The 18,530-nt window shown below is 42.7% G+C and overlaps 3 protein-coding genes across 3 annotated transcripts; 2 read left to right on the top strand and 1 right to left on the bottom strand.

Annotated features, from left to right (window-relative positions):
• Positions 1-4,523: 4,523 nt before the first annotated feature.
• On the bottom strand, positions 4,524-5,727 carry LOC108298785 (histone H2A type 1). The gene has a single exon (XM_017521359.2). It carries the CDS (start codon positions 5,710-5,712, stop codon positions 5,143-5,145), a length of 570 nt encoding a protein of 189 aa, XP_017376848.2. The 5' UTR covers positions 5,713-5,727; the 3' UTR covers positions 4,524-5,142.
• Positions 5,728-5,802: 75 nt separating this feature from the next.
• Positions 5,803-6,358, top strand: LOC108298786 (histone H2B type 1-H). Its single transcript, XM_017521360.2, has one exon. The coding sequence runs from the start codon at positions 5,835-5,837 to the stop codon at positions 6,213-6,215; it is 381 nt and encodes a 126-aa protein (XP_017376849.1). The 5' UTR covers positions 5,803-5,834; the 3' UTR covers positions 6,216-6,358.
• A 7,524-nt stretch (positions 6,359-13,882) lies between these two features.
• LOC108298787 (histone H4) lies at positions 13,883-14,287 on the top strand. Its single transcript, XM_017521361.2, has one exon. It carries the CDS (start codon positions 13,935-13,937, stop codon positions 14,244-14,246), a length of 312 nt encoding a protein of 103 aa, XP_017376850.1. The 5' UTR covers positions 13,883-13,934; the 3' UTR covers positions 14,247-14,287.
• Positions 14,288-18,530: the final 4,243 nt, after the last annotated feature.

Below are 18,530 nucleotides of genomic sequence, written 5' to 3'. Positions count from 1 at the left end.
ACTCAGGAGGCTGAGGCAGGAGAATTGCCTGAATCCAGGAGGCGGAGGTTGCGGTGAGCCGAGATCGCGCCATTGCACTCCAGCCTGGGTAACAAGAGCGAAACTCCGACTCAAAAAAAAAAAAAAGAAGTCTTAAGGGTCTTTACAACATACACATGTTCTGTAGTGACCCAATAATCACATGTATATATGTTAGTGCACTGCTGAAATAACATGTTAAAAATAATAGTTACCTTCATTGTATGTGTTCTGATACTCTTCTGTTCAATTCTGTATTTAGTTACCCTTTTTGTATCTGGGTGTTCTCATGTTACAAATGTATCCCATAAACGTTGTTACAATTAGTAAATGAGTTAAATACTTAGTAACTGCCAGATAAGTAGATGGCCAAGCACAGTAGTCTAAGCTGGTGATGATTCATGATAAGGATGGTACTGAATACTTACCAAGTTGATTCTATGAGTATTAATGCGTGAACACCTACACTTGCATAAAATATTATCTCTTCTGAGAAAAACCAAAGGCTGTTTTGAGAACAATGAGGTCAAAGTTTCTCATATTATCCTTTTTTTAATTTTGTTTTTTGTTCTGTTGTTTTGTTTTTTGAAACAGGGTCTTGCTCTCACCCAGGATGGAGTGCAGTGATATGATCTTGACTCACTGCAACCTCTGACTTCTGGGCACAAGCTATTCTCCCACCCCAGCCTCCTGAGTGGCTGGGACCACAGGCACACGCCACCATGCCCAGCTTTTTTTTTTTATTTTTGGAGAGTTGGGGTTTCGCCACGTTGCCCAGGCTGTTTTCAGACTCCAGGACTCAAACGATCAGCCCGCCTTGGCCTCCCAAAGTGCTTGGATTACAGGTGTGAGTCACCACGCCCTGCCTGTTGTCCATATTTCTATATGGGCATATCTTTGAAAATAATTGGAACATTTATGCCACTTACCAGTTTTGCATCTCAGGAAAGTCAGACACAAGAATTATGTCCTTTTTTCGGGGGTTTTGGTTTGTTTGCTTTGTGTTTTTGAGACAGAGTTTCCCTATGTCACCCAAGCTGGGGCACAGTGGTGTGACCTTGGCTCACAGCAACCCTGGCCTCCTGAGTTCAAGTTGCTCTCCTGCTTCAGCCTCCTGAGTAGCTGGGACTACAGGCACATGCTACCACACTTGGCTAATTTTTTTTTTTTTTTTTTTTAAGACGGTGTTTCACTATGTTGGTCAGGCTGATCGAGAACTCCTGACCTCAAATGAGCTTACTTGGGTGATTAACAGACTATTGTAATTCAGTACATAGAATGTTTTGAAAAGACATAGTATTCATTTCCACATAACTGGAACTACTCACTATCCTCTAAATAAATAATGCCTCATGTAATCATAACTGAAAAGTTAATTGGGAGTATATTTGCTGCATATCTCCAGGAGAGGATGCACTACCCAGCCAGCAAGAGTACTGCTCAGTACATACCAGGCAATCTCTGTATGAGGACTTCCTGATTTATTACTAGCTCTTAGTTTCCCAGCACAGAAAGAAGGAATGCACTTACACACTCAATAATACCAACAATACCCATCAGTTCAGCAGTTGCCCCCCTAAGTGTCCTGAGGCATTGCTTTCCTCCTCCAAATACAGTATCTTCCTTTTCAGAAGAAAGCTAATTTCTGAGAAGGGAACACTTTATTTTGTTTTGCCTAGGGTGTTGATTCCAATAAAAAGAATTAAAGCTTTATTTTAATTTGTAAAATATTAATTATAAATTATCGTTCTAAATTCCATCTGTGGAAATATGGAATCATGGACCCACACACAAGATGAGGATGAGCAGATTGTGAAGGTTGCAGTAGTGATGTTGTTACAGAATTTCCAAAAAAGTATATTAAGAATGTAACCAATTCTAATAAGCGAACACACATAAGTAACCAACTAAAACAAGATAAACTTGCTTTTAAAAACTCTAAAAATACTATCATCTTTCCACGTACAAGCTTCACAAACTAAGCTGAGGAGAGACAGATGAAAACACACATACACAAGCCAATTTACCAGGTAAATTCTTGAATACTTATGAGAATGCAAGAGAGTTCACAGAATACAAGTTACAGAAACCTAGCATTCTGAAAACAAGAATGGATGAGGTAAGGGCTGTCATGGCCTACAAGAAGCTGATTTTAGCACACCTAGCAAGCTGATGTATTTCTTTCATTTGGGATTTTCCATGCAGTTGTGTTTTCTTACTATCATATAGCCATGCATTCATTCATTTATCCAAAAAATACTGATCAAAAGCTGCTATGTTACTGGAGATATGCAAGTAAACAGAAATTCCTCCTCTCATGAGCCTGTATTTTAGAACAATCAGACAATACATCAGCAAACTATGGTACAGCATATAGTGACAAAGTCTAGCATGAAAAAAAAGGTAGGGATTATATAGATTTCATTTAGTCATACAAGGCCTCAGTGAGAAAGAAGGTAATATTTAAGCAAAGACCTATTTTATCCTATGCTCAAAAGAACTGCCACAGGCTTCCATACGAAGCAATCTTAATTTTGGATACTCCTGAGACAGTTCAATGTTTCAGCCACTGTCAAAAGTCAACAGAGAAAACACTTCTCTCACATATTTTCACAGCTGGGGGCTTCCAAGGGAATATTCTCTGGCGGGCTCTCCCTCCAGACGACTTTTGACCCCAAACCATCTGTCATTAACTACACATAAGTAGTTTAAAAAGGCCCAAAATACGGCTTGAAAATTTCAAAAAGTTAACACTGCTTAGGAAGCGGGGGGCGGGGGGGGGGGGCAAATATTTTCACTTTACCCAGCATGAGCTACATTAACCTGAATTTTTCCAACTTCAAGACCTTCCTTTTCTTGTTGTGTTGGCAAGAAATGCACACAGACCACAGTACAGGTTAGTAGAAAATTAGAAGCACCATCCAGTCAAAACTGGGCGCGGGAGCCGGGCGGGTAACACATGAAGGAACTTAATAGCTACACCCAATGCTTACAGAAAGATGCCGGATATTTTCAACCGTTAAGACTCCCCAAATTAGCATTTTAACAGGCCGAGCCTTAGAAAACATATTGTATAACGTCTGGAAATGGGCCCTATCTATTATAGGCGAAACAAGCACCAGGCAGGAATAATTCCTCAGAGAAACAGATCTTTTTAGCGCGCACGTGGATGGCTCTGAAAAGAGCCTTTGGGTATGTAATGGGTGAGTCCTTGAGACTCAAGCTCTCTCGCCGCGGATGCGACGCGCGAGCTGGATGTCCTTAGGCATGATAGTCACCCGCTTGGCGTGGATGGCGCACAGGTTGGTGTCCTCAAAGAGCCCCACCAGGTAGGCCTCGCAGGCCTCCTGCAGCGCCATCACCGCGGAGCTCTGGAAGCGCAGGTCGGTCTTGAAGTCCTGCGCGATCTCGCGCACCAGGCGCTGAAAAGGCAGCTTTCTGATCAGCAGCTCGGTGGACTTCTGGTAGCGGCGGATCTCGCGCAGGGCCACGGTGCCGGGCCGGTAGCGGTGCGGTTTCTTCACGCCGCCGGTGGCCGGGGCGCTCTTGCGGGCCGCCTTGGTGGCCAGCTGCTTGCGCGGCGCTTTGCCGCCGGTGGATTTGCGGGCCGTCTGCTTCGTCCGCGCCATGCCTTCAGAGCTGGGTGCACTTAAGGGGAAACAGAAAGCTAGCCGCTTATTTATAGTGAGAGTCTAAAGCTGATTGGACAAAAGTATGCTGAAGACCCACCCAACTGTAACCGGATTGGCCAAGGACTCGAATTTTTGTTGCTCACCAATTCCTGACAGTGGTAGCGGTTCATAGCCTCCGTATTATTTTATTTTATATTTTCGCTACAGTTGTTCGCTGTATGAGCGACTTCCAGTGGAGATAAATAAGAACATAAGTAATTCACATTTATATAGGAGCGACATTAGAACAAAACAAGGAAAAACTAATTTTAATATTTTGCTTAATGCAATATAGCCAACATATTTCAGTATGTAATCAATATAAAAACGGTTACGTATTTTACACTTTAGGGCACTGATTTTTCCAAATCCAATGTGATTTTACATAAAATTCAGCCTACGGGATTTCCAATGGTCACTATCCACAATTGGCTAGGGGATACAATACTGGACAGCACAACCATAGATACCTCTCCCCCCCCTCAATTTTCTATTATTTGACCGCTTAAAATTTTAAAACTTTTGCATTTTTTTAACCAAGAAAAGCTGATTAGCATGTGAGAAATTCAAGGTCTAAAAATGTCAAAGAAAACCTTTTGTGAAATTTTCACGTTCAGATTAAAGTAATTCCATTGCACCTTAACTGACTTTTAACACTCTAGAAACATAATTCATTTATCTTAAGTAATCTCCTCCATTCGTACATCCAGATCTGATTTATTTACAGCAGGTTCAAAACATCGAGTCAAAGACATTTTTAAAGTGTAATTCAGCATGCTAAAACAAATTAATGGTCATCTCTATACTAAACCAATTTGTGTAGCCGGGATTGAGAAAGCTCAAGAAATTTTAATTTCAATGAATTCCCAGAAAATACTTCAGAGAACTACCTGGCACCATAATTACCTGTTCCAATTAATCCAAGAACTATTCTCTCAACTCAATCATTAGAGTGCAACTCAATTATCCTGATTCCAGAGATGTTTCTCGGAAATAAAGAATCCAAGTCATTGATCTACATTTGGATTAAAGATTGAATGCTCCGTTTGCCATTTACCAAGACCCAGAAAACACTTGGCCTTAAACAGTCAGGTTTGATTCTCAGCAGACTAAAAATGGTGGGGTAATAGTAAAACCCGCCAGTGGGCCATACAGAACTCAACAAACTTGGATAAAATGTCAACTTTAAGATACAAGTCTTCTTGTATTAATCTTAAAATATTAAGACTTTAATGCTCTTAACATTATCCACGGTTTTTTAAAAGTTGACAATTGTCATTACCTAGCCGAGTCACCAAAGACTGACCTAAGTAACCGCTGGAGTGGTTTAGAAGTAGGCAAAAGACGAGAAATCACATTAAACAGTGCTCAGTTCTTTCACAAAAGTGTAGGTGGCTCTGAAAAGAGCCTTTGGTTCCGTTGGGATTAAGTTGCTGCAAACTAGTCCAGGCTTCTACTTGCCCTTGGCCTTGTGGTGGCTCTCGGTCTTCTTGGGCAGCAGCACGGCCTGGATGTTGGGCAGGACGCCGCCCTGCGCGATGGTGACCTTGCCCAGCAGCTTGTTGAGCTCCTCGTCGTTGCGGATGGCCAGCTGCAGGTGGCGCGGGATGATGCGGGTCTTCTTGTTGTCGCGGGCCGCGTTGCCCGCCAGCTCCAGGATCTCGGCGGTCAGGTACTCCAGCACCGCCGCCAGGTAGACCGGCGCGCCGGCCCCGACCCGCTCGGCGTAGTTGCCCTTGCGGAGCAGGCGGTGCACGCGGCCCACGGGGAACTGGAGACCAGCGCGAGAAGAGCGGGTCTTGGCCTTGGCGCGGGCTTTGCCGCCCTGCTTGCCGCGTCCGGACATGGCAGTAGCCCTGTAAGTACAGTCAGCAACGACTGGGAGAAAAACAGAAAACGCAAATTTTATAGCCTCTGCTGGGCGCGAAAAGGAAGCTGTGCCATTGGCCAACGTTTCATTTTTGTTTAGTCCAATGGGACTCAATTGCGCAGGATGCCTATTGTGATTGGGCAGAGCTGGCATCTGACGTCATCCGCGGATAACCACCAATCATCAGAGACCTTCCCCCACCTCTTCCGCATAAACCGTTACATAAAAAGAGGAGACCACGTTTTTGTTCTTCTCTTTGCCAGCGTTATCTCACCATGCCTGACCCGGCCAAGTCCGCTCCCGCCCCGAAGAAGGGCTCCAAGAAGGCGGTGACCAAGGCGCAGAAGAAGGACGGCAAGAAGCGCAAGCGCAGCCGCAAGGAGAGCTACTCCGTGTACGTGTACAAGGTGCTGAAGCAGGTCCACCCCGACACCGGCATCTCCTCCAAGGCCATGGGCATCATGAACTCCTTCGTCAACGACATCTTCGAGCGCATCGCGGGCGAGGCTTCCCGCCTGGCGCATTACAACAAGCGCTCGACCATCACCTCCAGGGAGATCCAGACGGCCGTGCGCCTGCTGCTGCCCGGGGAGCTGGCCAAGCACGCCGTGTCGGAGGGCACCAAGGCCGTCACCAAGTACACCAGCTCCAAGTGAGCCCTTTGCTGCAGAGTTATAGGTCCGTCCTGACCCACACCTCAAAGGCTCTTTTCAGAGCCGTCCACGTTTCTCAAGGAAGAGCTAGTTCACTGTTAGCTTGTCACTCCTTAGGTTCCCTTTGGGACTTGCTTCGTACATATATATGAGGATGTACATATATGTAAGTGTATATATATGTGTGTGTATATTATTGTTTTGAGGAGGACTCAACTTTGTTGCCCAGTCTGCAGTGCAATGGCACTATCTGGGCTCACTGCAACCTCCACCCCGCGGGTTCCAACCATTCTTATGCCTCAGCCTCCCCACTAGCTGGGACTACAGGTATGTGCCACCACGTCCGGCTAATTTTTGTATATTTAGCAGAGACGGGATTTCACCATGTTGTCCAAGGTGGTCTCGAACTCCTGACCTCAGGTGATCCATCTGCCTCGGCCTCTCAAAGTGTTGGAATCACCAGGTGTGAGCTACTGCACCTGGCCCGAAATATTTTAGAGGATTATTCTGAGCAAGTATGAGTGACCGTGGCTTAGGGGAGACACAACCTCCCCAGAAAGTGGTTCTGAGTCGGTCAGAATGAGCTGTTTTATACATTTTAGGGAAGCAGAACTTACAGGTAAAGTCATAAATCAGTATGTGGAGGGTTAGGCTGAGCGCGGCGGCTCACGCGTGTAGTTACAGCACTTTGGGAGGCCTAGGCAGGTGGATCACTGGATGAGTTTGAGACCAGCCTGGCCAACATAGTGAAACCTTGTCTGTACTAAAAATACAAAAATTAGCCGGGTATGGTGGCACTTGCCTGTAATACCAGCTTCTCCGGAGGCTGAGTCAGGAGAATCATGTGAACCCAGGAGGCAGAGGTTGCAGTGACTCAAGTCGTGATCGCCACTGCACTGCAGCCTGGCCCACAGAAATGTCTCAAAAGAAAAAAAAATCAGGTAAATCAAAGAAAATGATCTGGAAAAAAAATTGCTCTTAATATTACTGTGAAAACCTAGTGAGTGTTCTGTAGATGTGTTACAGTTAAGTTGCCAGAAATATTCTAATTATGTTTAAATAAATTTTTTAAATTGTAAGAAAACTCAGATACCTGGAAGGATTCAAAAGGCATCTGCACTCACCTTTTCAAGAAGCTTTGAATCCTCATGCTTCTTTAAAGAAGCCCAATTATTTTCTAACATGTTTGTTATTTATGCTAGCAATTTCAAATTTAGGACTCCAATCAATTATAATATTAGCAAAGACATATAAATGTTCATGGATTAAGTAAGAATAAAACATTCAAAGAGTAAGCACAATTTAAATAATTCCCAACTTTTAGTTTTGATTGCCTATTGAAACTGTAGAGGTTTGGTGAAAAATCAACTCACAAAAGGCAGATTAATAGAAGAAAAGGCATAGAAATTTATTAATGTGCATGGGGGAGAATCAGTGATTACTGCCCCCACCCCCAATCTCATGCAATAGAATATAGAGGATTACATATCCTTAGGGAAAAGGGAGATGGGGAAGTGTGGATTTTAGCAGGGTATTACATGATTTTTAGGGGAATTCAATAGGCTTGAATAACATATAATAGCCTGGGACAAAGTCTGTTTGGCCCACAGAGCAAACAATGGTTTGTGACAAAAGTTTGTTTTAGTGTGTTGACAGACTTCAGTCTTTCTTCTTGGGATATGAGTTTTCAGTTAATGAAAACTCAGAAAAGAGACCAGAGGTAATTGGTTTTTTTTGTTTTGGCAGGTCTACACTTTAGAGAGATAAGGGAATTTCAGAGAACAACATCTTGTGCTTTCAGATAGACAAAGAAATGAGCGACAGGAGTAGCAGGAAGGTTAGAAAGACCTTGAAGGTTCTTCTTCAGTTCAGTATGTCAAGGTTCCATATTTTGGGGTGCCAGTTTCTGAGCCACAATAATGCAGTCTCATTAGACAAAACATCTATTCTTGATACATCAATATCATGTTAGAAAAAAATTAAAGCTCAAAAGATTTTAAAAAACTTAGGCTGAGTGCTGCAATCCCAACACTTTGGGAGGCTGAGGCAGGAAGATTATGTGAGGACAGGAGTTCGAGACCAGTCTGGCTAACATGGTGAAACCCCATTTCTACAAAAATACAAAATTAGCTGGGTGTAATGGCGTGCACCTGTAATCCAGCTGCTTGGGAGGCTGAGGCAGGAGAATCGCTTGAACCCGGGAGCCAGAGGTTGCAGTAAGCTGAGATCACCTCACTGCATTCCAGCCCAGGTGAAAAAGCAAGACCTTGTCTCAAAAAAAAAAAAAAAATAGGAAAATACTTTCCAGAAATCTTCATAAAATTGTTTATTATTATTTTTGAGACAGGGTCTCACTCTGCTGCCCAGGCTGGACTGCAGTGGCACACTCATGGCTCACTGCACCTTGACCTCCCCTAGCTCAAGCAATCCTCCCAGCTCAGCCTCCTGGGTTGCTGGGACTACAGGCACAGGCCACCATGCCCGGTTAACTTTTGTATCTTTTTTGGTGGAGACGGTGTTTCACCATGTTGCTGAGGCTGTTCTCAAACTTCTGTGCTCATGTGGTCCTCCTGCCCTGGCCTTCCAAAACGTTGGGCTTACAGGTGTGGGCCACTGTACCCTGCCCTTATGTTTAATTTTAAATAGAACACAATGGAATTTTGGATTCTACACAATCTTTTTATGTATGTATAGTCATTTTATAAGAAATAAAATTAGTATTTTGGTTACAGATTACTTAACAAAACATTATTTAAAAGTTCTTTCTTGAGTTGTTTTACCCATACATAAATTAATTTTACTTTCCGCATATACCTGGAGTACTCTAACCCACTGCTATAGCATGGAGCTGTGTAAGCCAATATTGGAGGTGTTGACGACTATATCTCATTTTTACAAGTCATGTGGAGACTGGGTTTCATTCTTCTTTTTGCCCCCTACAGTGCCTAGATTAATGGTGACCCTACAAAATAAGATGAATGTGTACATATAATATAACATACATCTTTATGAGCGAACTATAAAATAATGATATAAAAATTTTTTAAAGGCTTACATTAATTAATTAGTTTATTTATTTATTTGAGACAGAGTCTAGCTCTGTCACCCAGGCTGGAGTGCAGTGCTATGATCTTGGCTCACTGGAACCTCTGCCTCCTGGGTTCAAGCAATTCTTCTGCCTCAGCCTCCCAAGGAGCTGAGATTACATACACCTGCCATCATGGGTGGCTAATTTTTTTGGGTTTTTAGTAGAGGTAGGATTTCACTACGTTGGCCAGGATGGTTTTGAAATCCTGACCTCAACGAACTGCCTGCCTCAGCTTCCCAAAGTGCTTGGATTACAGGCATGATTCCCTACGCTTGGCCAAAAAGCTTAAATTTAAATGAGGCTGAAATAGCACAGAGGCCTTTGGGGTTTTGGAAAAAAAGTAGAGGCTGTTCAATGCAATGGGTACGTTCAAGCTATGACTTGGAGGTTCATGTCATGGTTGGGTGGATTCTACTCCGGAATGCTATGCTTGTTAGCAACTTCACACTGAAATCCAAATGTCACAGCTGATTATTATTAAGCAAAGTTAAATTTTTTGAAAAGAAAAAAGTCTAGTTTTCTGCCTTTAGGCTTGTGAGTACTCTGAAGTATCTCAAAAAGACTAATTCCTACAAGAGATGGTTATGGACTTGAGTTTATTGTGAGACAATAAAAGTTACACTCAAAGGAGTTTTGAGTCTCACGTTCTGAATAAAAGCAGGCACACTAGGCAAGGCATAAGGGCAGATACTTAGGGTCTCCTTTTAGGGAAGGATTCTCTTTTTGGGTAGAGATTAACTTTTTTTGAGTGAAGGATGGCATGACACACCACCCCAAAATGTGCCACATTGACATAAAGATTATTTTGAGTTGAGGGCCCTCTGAGAAGAAGAAAATACAAGAAAACTGTCTGCCCTCTCCCTATGTGCCTAAAAGCAGGACATACATGTACAGAAGTGTCTCTCCTCACCTCTCTACCAGAAAAGACAAAAATTAATCACCAGAAACAACAACAAACTTTCATCAGCCTGGAGAGGGCACCAGAGCAATCAGCGTAACAACTTTACCAACCAGCCTTTATCTACCATTACTTTCCTATATATTTGTCTTCCCATAATTTTTTACTCCTAGAGACGCAAAATCCTTTGTCTTCTAATTTCTCTAAAAACTTATTGAACTTATTAGAGATGCTATATATAAACTGGAGTTCTAAGTCACATTTTTTAGTTACTCATTTCTGGGTATTCCCATATGTGACGGGCTGCACACATGTTAATAAACTTGTTTGTTTTTCACTTCTTAATGTGTCTTTTGTCACAAGAGCTCTAGCTGAGAACTCAGAAGTTCAGAGAGAAAATAATTTTTTTCCTCCCCTACATGAGGCTTCCAGGAAAATCAGATCTTTCTGACAAAATTAATGACAAATTTTGACAAACGTTCTACTCTCTTAGGTATCTTCTTGATTTTACAATGTTTTTCTTTCACATTTTAAATCTGTTTACTATGTCTTGATTTTAATTGTATGTATAAACATATTCTCTTTTTTGATATTGTGATGATGTTTGAAATGAGAAATGGAGAACAGGCCTTAAAAAGGGTCGTTTGATTATATTCTATTTTTATTTTAGCTATTAAGATATTCTTATAGCTGTTTAAAAGTTATATCAAAATATAAAATTCTAAGTAACCATTTATTCAAATATATTAGAAATTTGAAAAACATGAAAATTGTTAAGTACTTTATTTGGACTAATTCAAATAGCATAAATGTGAATTTAAATCTATATAAAAAGTTAAGTAATTGAATATCAATAAAATATTAATAAATAGTAAATATAAATTTTAAATATATGACTAGTGAGATCTTACTAAGCTAGTCTAGCCATTTTGCTCAATTATCTCCATTAATTCCTAAAGTATCCTGTGGAGTAACTGTTATTGTCTTTTTTTTTTTTTTTTGAGACGGAGTTTTACTCATGTTACCCAGGCTGGAGTGCAATGGCCCGATCTCGGCTCACCGCAACCTCCGCCTCCTGGGTTCAGGCAATTCTCCTGCCTCAGCCTCCTGAGTAGCTGGGATTACAGGCACGCACCACCATGCCCAGCTAATTTTTTGTATTTTTAGTAGAGACGGGGTTTCACCATGTTGACCAGGATGGTCTCGATTTCTTGACCTCGTGATCCACCCGCCTCGGCCTCCCAAAGTGCTGGGATTACAGGCTTGAGCCACCGCGCCGGGCCCACTATTGTCTTTACTCTCATTATAAAGATGAGGAAATTGGCCAGGCATGGTGGGTCATGCCTGTAATCCCAGCACTTTGGGAGGCCAAGGCATGCAGATCACCTGAGGTGGGGAGTTCAAGACCAGCCTGGAGAAACCCCGTCACTTCTGAAAATACAAAAAAAATTTGCTGGGAGTGGTGACACATGCCTATAATCCCAGCTACTTGGGAGGCTGAGGCAGGAGAATCTCTTGATTCTAGGAGGCGGAGGTTGCAGTGAGCAGAGATCGTGCCACTGTACTCTAGCCTGGTCAAGGAGAGCAAAACTTGGTCTCTAAATAAATAAATAAATACACACATACATAAAGGTGAGGAAATTAAGACATAACAAAAGTGTCTGCAGTGAAGCCACAATTTAAATCTAGGCTTGTTTGACTGTAGAGGCTGAGCTCCTCACTACTCTCCAAAGTAAATACCTACACGAAAACCCTGAAAAGCAACAAAATCACGTTTTAAATTGTGTCAGGATTTATTATACTTTTTTTTAAGAGTTAAAAGAATTTCAGTGTATCTATGCATGTAAAAAAAGTTAAATACACATGAAAAGGTGACTATTTCAATAGATAGATATCAAAAAATTAATAGGATAATCCTTGGATAGTGATTTATAGTTATTTTTCAGTTTGCCTAATCTGAATTTTAAATTTTTAACCAAGTACATAAATTGCTTTCTAGTTACTCGGACACCATTAAAGTTTTTAGGTTTCTTTCTCCCTTTCTTTCTCTCTCTCTCTTTCTTGTGATGGAGTCTTGCTCTGTTGCCCAGGCTGGAGTACAGGGGTGAGATCTCAGCTCACTGTAACTGCCACCTTCCCGGTTCAAGCAATTCTCCTTCAGCCTCTTGAGTAGCTGGTATTACAGGCATGCGACACCATGCCCAGTTAATTTTTTGTATTTTTAGTAAAGACAGGGTTTCACTATGTTGGCCAGGCTGGTCTTGAACTGCTGACTTTAAGTGATCTGCCCGACTTGACCTCCCTAAGTGCTGGGATTACAGGCTTGAGCTACTGCACCTGGCCTAAACAAGGTTATATTAAAGATGACAATTTATCACTTATAAACAAATCAATAAATCTTGCTGGGTAAAGAGTTCATTAACTCAAGATTTAATCAAGAAAACCAAAAGTAAATTCTGAATGTAACACAGAATTTAAAAAGCATAATACTCAGTGATGGTAAACATACCCAACAGTTACTACTGGCACAAGTGGATGGAATAAAACTTTTGAGGAAAATGTGGTAACACTCATCAAAATACCTTAAAATCTGCATCTTTTGTCACAAAGCATTTTGATTCTAAATTTTTCTCAATGTAAATTTCGAACAGTTCTCCTTTAAAATACAAAAAAAATAAAAATTAGAAAGCAGATTATTGCTAACTACTAGAAATTTTCTTAAAGTGGACCTAGAAAATTCTTATGATGGAATATTAAGCAGATATAAATGACTACTTTTAAAATTTTTCCTAAAGCAAATTTTCTAAACTTTTAACTGTGAACATAGATACGCTGTGGCAAACACTGACTAAATCATGGGTAGAATAGAATTTTGGTAATAGTTTCGAGTATGTGTACTGTTAAAGGTGGTACTTAATTAGCAAAGAAAAAATGAATTATTTAAAAAATCTCTGATTAATAAATTTCTAGGGAATTAACACTGCAGCAGGGAGAATTCATAAGAAATAATAAGCAGACATTAAAATCACTTTTTGCAAACTCTTTAGATAAGGAAAATTGATTAAAATAACAGCGTGAAGTGGTAAAATGCCATATACTCTACACATTTTGTGGGAAAAAAATATCTGCATTTATCTGCTCACCAAAATATCTTACTAGCTAGCAGCAGAGATCTTGTGTGATGGGAAAATGGGATGACAGGCTGTTGTTACTGTATTGGCTTTAGTTTTTTTTCCTTTTTTCCAAGAAACAGAGGGTATCCTAAGGTGCAGAGCTACCATGCTGGGTTAACGTTTTAATTCAATTTAAGTTTATCTTTGGTAGTGCTGGAGTGTCGCTATTTTGCCCACGCTGATCTTAAACTCCTTATTCCAGGTACACCCCGCCCCCCGCCTCCCAAAATGGCGGGATCACAGACCTCAGCCACCGAGCTCGGTCCCTCTTTTGTATTTCCCACAGTACTGATGTATTTCTTCTGCATTCAAAAAGCAATGTTTTAGAGCCTTATACCGTCGTAACAAAATACTTGGCACGTTACAAAATTCAGAACACGGAAACGAGAAGCTCGCTTTTCTTTCTCTATTTCGGTTCGGCCCTTTGGATCACCCCTCCCCCACCGGGGCGGGACTTCCCGCCTACTTCTTTCAGGTTCTCAGTTCGGTCCGCAACGGTCTTATAAAGGCGCTGCCTCGGGCCAGCGTCCTCACAGCGTCGTGCGAGTCTCGTCTCGTTCAGCATGTCTGGCCGCGGCAAAGGCGGGAAGGGGCTGGGGAAAGGCGGCGCCAAGCGCCACCGCAAGGTGCTGCGCGACAACATCCAGGGCATCACCAAGCCCGCCATCCGGCGCCTGGCTCGCCGCGGCGGCGTGAAGCGCATCTCCGGCCTTATCTACGAGGAGACCCGCGGGGTGCTCAAGGTGTTCCTGGAGAACGTGATCCGGGACGCCGTGACCTACACGGAGCACGCCAAGCGCAAGACGGTCACCGCCATGGACGTGGTGTACGCGCTCAAGCGCCAGGGCCGCACCCTCTACGGCTTTGGCGGCTGAGCGTTCTCGTTTATCCCCAAAAGGCCCTTTTCAGGGCCCCCACCCCCTCACCTGAGGAGCCGTGATACTCGTTAGTTTCTCCTTGCCGTTCGTTCGCCCAAGCAGTTTGCGCCGCGGCCGGAGCGTGCGTCCGTATCGGCTCAAGCGGGTGCCCGTCAGCGCGCTCCAGCAGAGGCTGCAGCTTGTTCGAATGCTCCGGAAGTTACCAACGCGAGGTGCTGGACTGTAGGGCTGCGTCGCCATTATGGTTCCCTGTAGCCTCCGGCTGGCTCGAACCTCGGGCGCGCCCCACGCGAGGCGAATTTTTCGGAGACCGGATCTCCCTGTGTTTCCCATTCTGGTTTCGAAACTATCCTGGCCCCAAATGATCCTCTTTCCTAGACCTAATGTTGACATTACAGGAGTGAGTAATGTACCCCTGGCCGGGATACTTGTGGGGTTTTAGAGTTAATTGCTTATTTTCAAAGGGGCACTTTCGCAGTATAGCTGGGGAGGAAAGAAGCGGTTGTCAGCTTTCTGGCGCCGTGAATCCAACTACTGTACACAGATGTTTGTAGCAAGGTCTTTTTAAGCAACAATCTTTAATCCGTGGGCCATAAATGAGTTTAACTTAACAGTTTTGGCCCCAATTCTTCAGAAAGGTGAGAATTTGAATCCTCGAATAGAATATGTAGTTTCTCGGTACAACAAAGGATGATCAAAACAGACTCTCTTACCCTTTGTCACTTAACGTGGGTCAGAGCTTTGCCGCTGAGAATTCCTCAGCTTTTGAGTGTTCTCTGAGTTGAAGTTGATAAGCTATTAAAAGTGAGATTCCTACTAACTAAACTTAAATGTCTCTAGGCTCAGTGATTGAGAAGTGCTAATAAATCATATTTGAGGTTATCCAACTCCAGAGATTAATTGGTTAGATTTAAAAAATATTAACTGGTTTAAGGAAAGAACCTGTTGGTATTTAAACAAAAAACTTTTTGATTCTTACTTGCTGTCACTTAGACAAATCTCTGGTCCACATGGCTGGATCTCTTTCGACTAGTTAAATTCTGTGCTACCCTGTGGAAAGGAACTGAGATTAATAACACAGTAGGGAAAACACAGGGAAAGATAAAAATTATAGCAAACCTATCCAGTCAGCCTGCAGCCATCCTCACAAGGATAGGGAGGGATATTGCCGGTCATTTACCACTCAGACTGTGAGTGCAAACTTAAAGGTATGATACTGTAGAAATAATGATGATGTCTCCATTTGCAAAATTTGTGTGGAAAAAATGCATTTGGCACGTATTTCTTATGGCTTCATAATAAACAAGAACTAATTACACAATGGCTGGTTGAATCTAGAGGACTGCAATGGGGTTGTTAGAAAAGGTTGCTCTCTGGGCCCCACCATGCCTGTAATCCCAGCACGTTGCAAGGCCAGGGCTTGCAGACAGTTTTAGGCCAGGAGGTGGAGACCAGCCTGGCCAACATGGTTGAAACCCAGTCTCTACGAAAAATAGAAAAATTAGCTGGGCATGGGAGTACACACCTGTAATTCTGGCTACTTGGGAGGCTGAGGCTGAGAATCGTTTGAAACCGGGAGGCGGAGGTTCCAATAAGCCAAGATCACGCCTCTGCCCTCCAACCTGAGTGACAGTCTTACCACCACGACCACCAACAACAAAATATTGCTGTTACCCACGGATGATGGTCAGATGCAATTGCAGGCCTAGCATAAATGAATAATGCTAAGTGTTTCACACTCTATGTACTATTGTCAGAAAGTGTTCTAAACGCTTTTTATTTACCAATACATTTACACTTGACTGGTTTTTTTGGTTTGTTTCCTTTTTGTGGAGAACAGGATCTCACTATATGGCTTAGGCAGGTCTCCAGCTCCTGGGTTCAAGCTATCCTTCCACCTCTGCCTCCCTAAAAACTGATTACAGGCGTGAGCCACTCATCCAGCCTGGCTAAACACATTTAATCCCTGCAACAACCCTTAGAGCAAGGTACTATCATCATCACATAATTGTTTACAAAAATAGAGACTCAGAAAGGATATGCACCTCAACCGAAGATCTCACAAAGATAATATGATTGTTACAGATTTGATTGCAAATAATCTGCTTATGATCTCGCTTAAACTTTTCACCATGTCACATTGCTTAGGTGGTGTAAAATTATAAAACAACATTTATGTCTTAACTTTTAAAATTTATTTTTGGCCCGGAGCAGTGGCTCACACCTGTAATCCCAGAACTTTGGGAGGGTGAGGCAGGCGGATCACAAGTTCAGGAGATCGAGACCATGCTGGTTAATACAGTGAAAACTGTCTCTATGAAAAATACACAAAATTAGCCAGGTGTGGTGTCTGGTGCCTGTAATCCCAGCTACTCAGGAGCTGAGGCAGGAGAATCGATTGGACCTGGGAGGCAGAGGTTGCAGTGAGCCGAGATTGCACCACAGCACTCCAGCCTGGGCAACAGAGCAAGACAATATCTCAAAGAAAAATCATTTATGTCCAGAAATTTTTATTTAGACTCAGCAGTTCTAGGTCTGACTTTTCAGGATTTAAAACCGTTTTTCATGTAAAATATAATTTTTTTTTTTGGCCTTAACAAAAATTCAAATAAAAACAGTATAATTAAAATTGCGCTGTAGTAATTACTTGGACTGCAAAGTTCTGTACATTGCTTAATCTGAATCAATGTGACTATTTATTGTCCTTCCAGATCTTTTGATATCCCCAATAACACACATCCATCATTTTCATCGTCATAAAATAACTGAGCCTCAACAAAAACAAAAATTAGCTTTGCTCACTAGATTCCATTGATAAATTTAAACTTATAAAACTATCTCAATAAATCAACCTAAGTGTCCAATGCCAGATGAATGGATAAAGAAAACGGCATATACACAATGGAATACTACTCGGCCTTAAAAAATAATCTTGTCATTTCTTACAACATAGATGAAACTGAAGACCACTATGCTAAGTAAAACAAACCAGGCACAGAAAAACAAATGTTGCATGATCTCACACAAGGAATCTAAAAATGTTGAACTCAGAGTAAAATGGTGGTTCCCAGAGAATGAGGATGGAGGTCCAATGGGACCCAGGAATTATAAATTCTGGAGGTCTATTGTAAAGCATGGTGACGCTAGTTCATGAACTGTATACTTGAAAACTGCAATGTTACCACCACAGAAAATTAGATGGATGTCAAGCTGGATTTAATCATTCCACGATCAATATGTCAGATCAGATTATACATGTTATAATTTGTCAGACCTTAATGAGGGTGGAGGAAAGTAAAATTCTCTTTAAATCCTTTAGGAGGCCAGGTGCAGTGGCTGATGCCTGTAATCCCAGCACTTTGGGAGGCCAAGGTGGGTGGATCACTTGAGGCTAGCAAACATGGCAAAACACCGCCTCTATTAAAATACAAAAAGTAGGTGGGTGTGGTGGTCCACCTTGTAATCCCAGGCACGTGGGAGGCTGAGGTTCAGGCATGAATATCACTTGAACCTGAGAGGCGGAGGCTGCAATGACCCGAAATCGTGCCAACTGCACTACAGCCTGGGTGAGCTAGACTGTCCCAAAAAAGACTTGGGTGCTTTTTAAAAGATATTTCCGATTACCAGACTTGCTACTGCTATAGCACATTCTGCGTGTATTTGCCCTCTTACAGACAAAACAGCCTTACAAACTTTTTAACCAAGGCATTTTATTTCGAGATGGAGTTTCGTTCCTGCTGCCCAGCCTGGTATAGTGGCGCGATTTCTGCTCACCTCTGCAACCTCGCCTCCCAAGTTCAAACGATTCTCCTGCCCCAGCCTCCCGAATGGTTGGGACTACAAACTCGGTACAACGACGAGCTAATTTTTTCTACTTTTAGCAGACGCAGGGTTTCACCGTGTTTGGCCAGGCTGGTCTCGAACTCCTGACCTTGTGATCTGCCTGCCTCGACCTCACAAAGTGCTGGGATTCTAAACTGAGCCACCGCGCCCGGAGCAAATGCTTAGAGCACATTGCAACTCCTCATTAGTGGCCACAGCTGAGTGGCCACACAAGCGCTGACATTAGACTAACCGCAAAACCAAATGTCCGCCCAACCAAACCCAGTGTTACCACTCCTTCGTTGACAAAGTAGGGGGCCCTGAAAAGGGCCTTTTGGGGATAAACGAGAACGCTCAGCCGCCAAAGCCGTAGAGGGTGCGGCCCTGGCGCTTGAGCGCGTACACCACGTCCATGGCGGTGACCGTCTTGCGCTTGGCGTGCTCCGTGTAGGTCACGGC

This window comes from Cebus imitator, unplaced genomic scaffold, assembly GCF_001604975.1.
Source record: "Cebus imitator isolate Cc_AM_T3 unplaced genomic scaffold, Cebus_imitator-1.0 Scaffold1085, whole genome shotgun sequence".
Lineage (NCBI taxonomy): Eukaryota > Metazoa > Chordata > Mammalia > Primates > Cebidae > Cebus > Cebus imitator.
The sequence above is the reverse complement of the archived record's forward strand: the minus strand, read 5'-3'. Positions and strand labels throughout refer to the sequence as shown.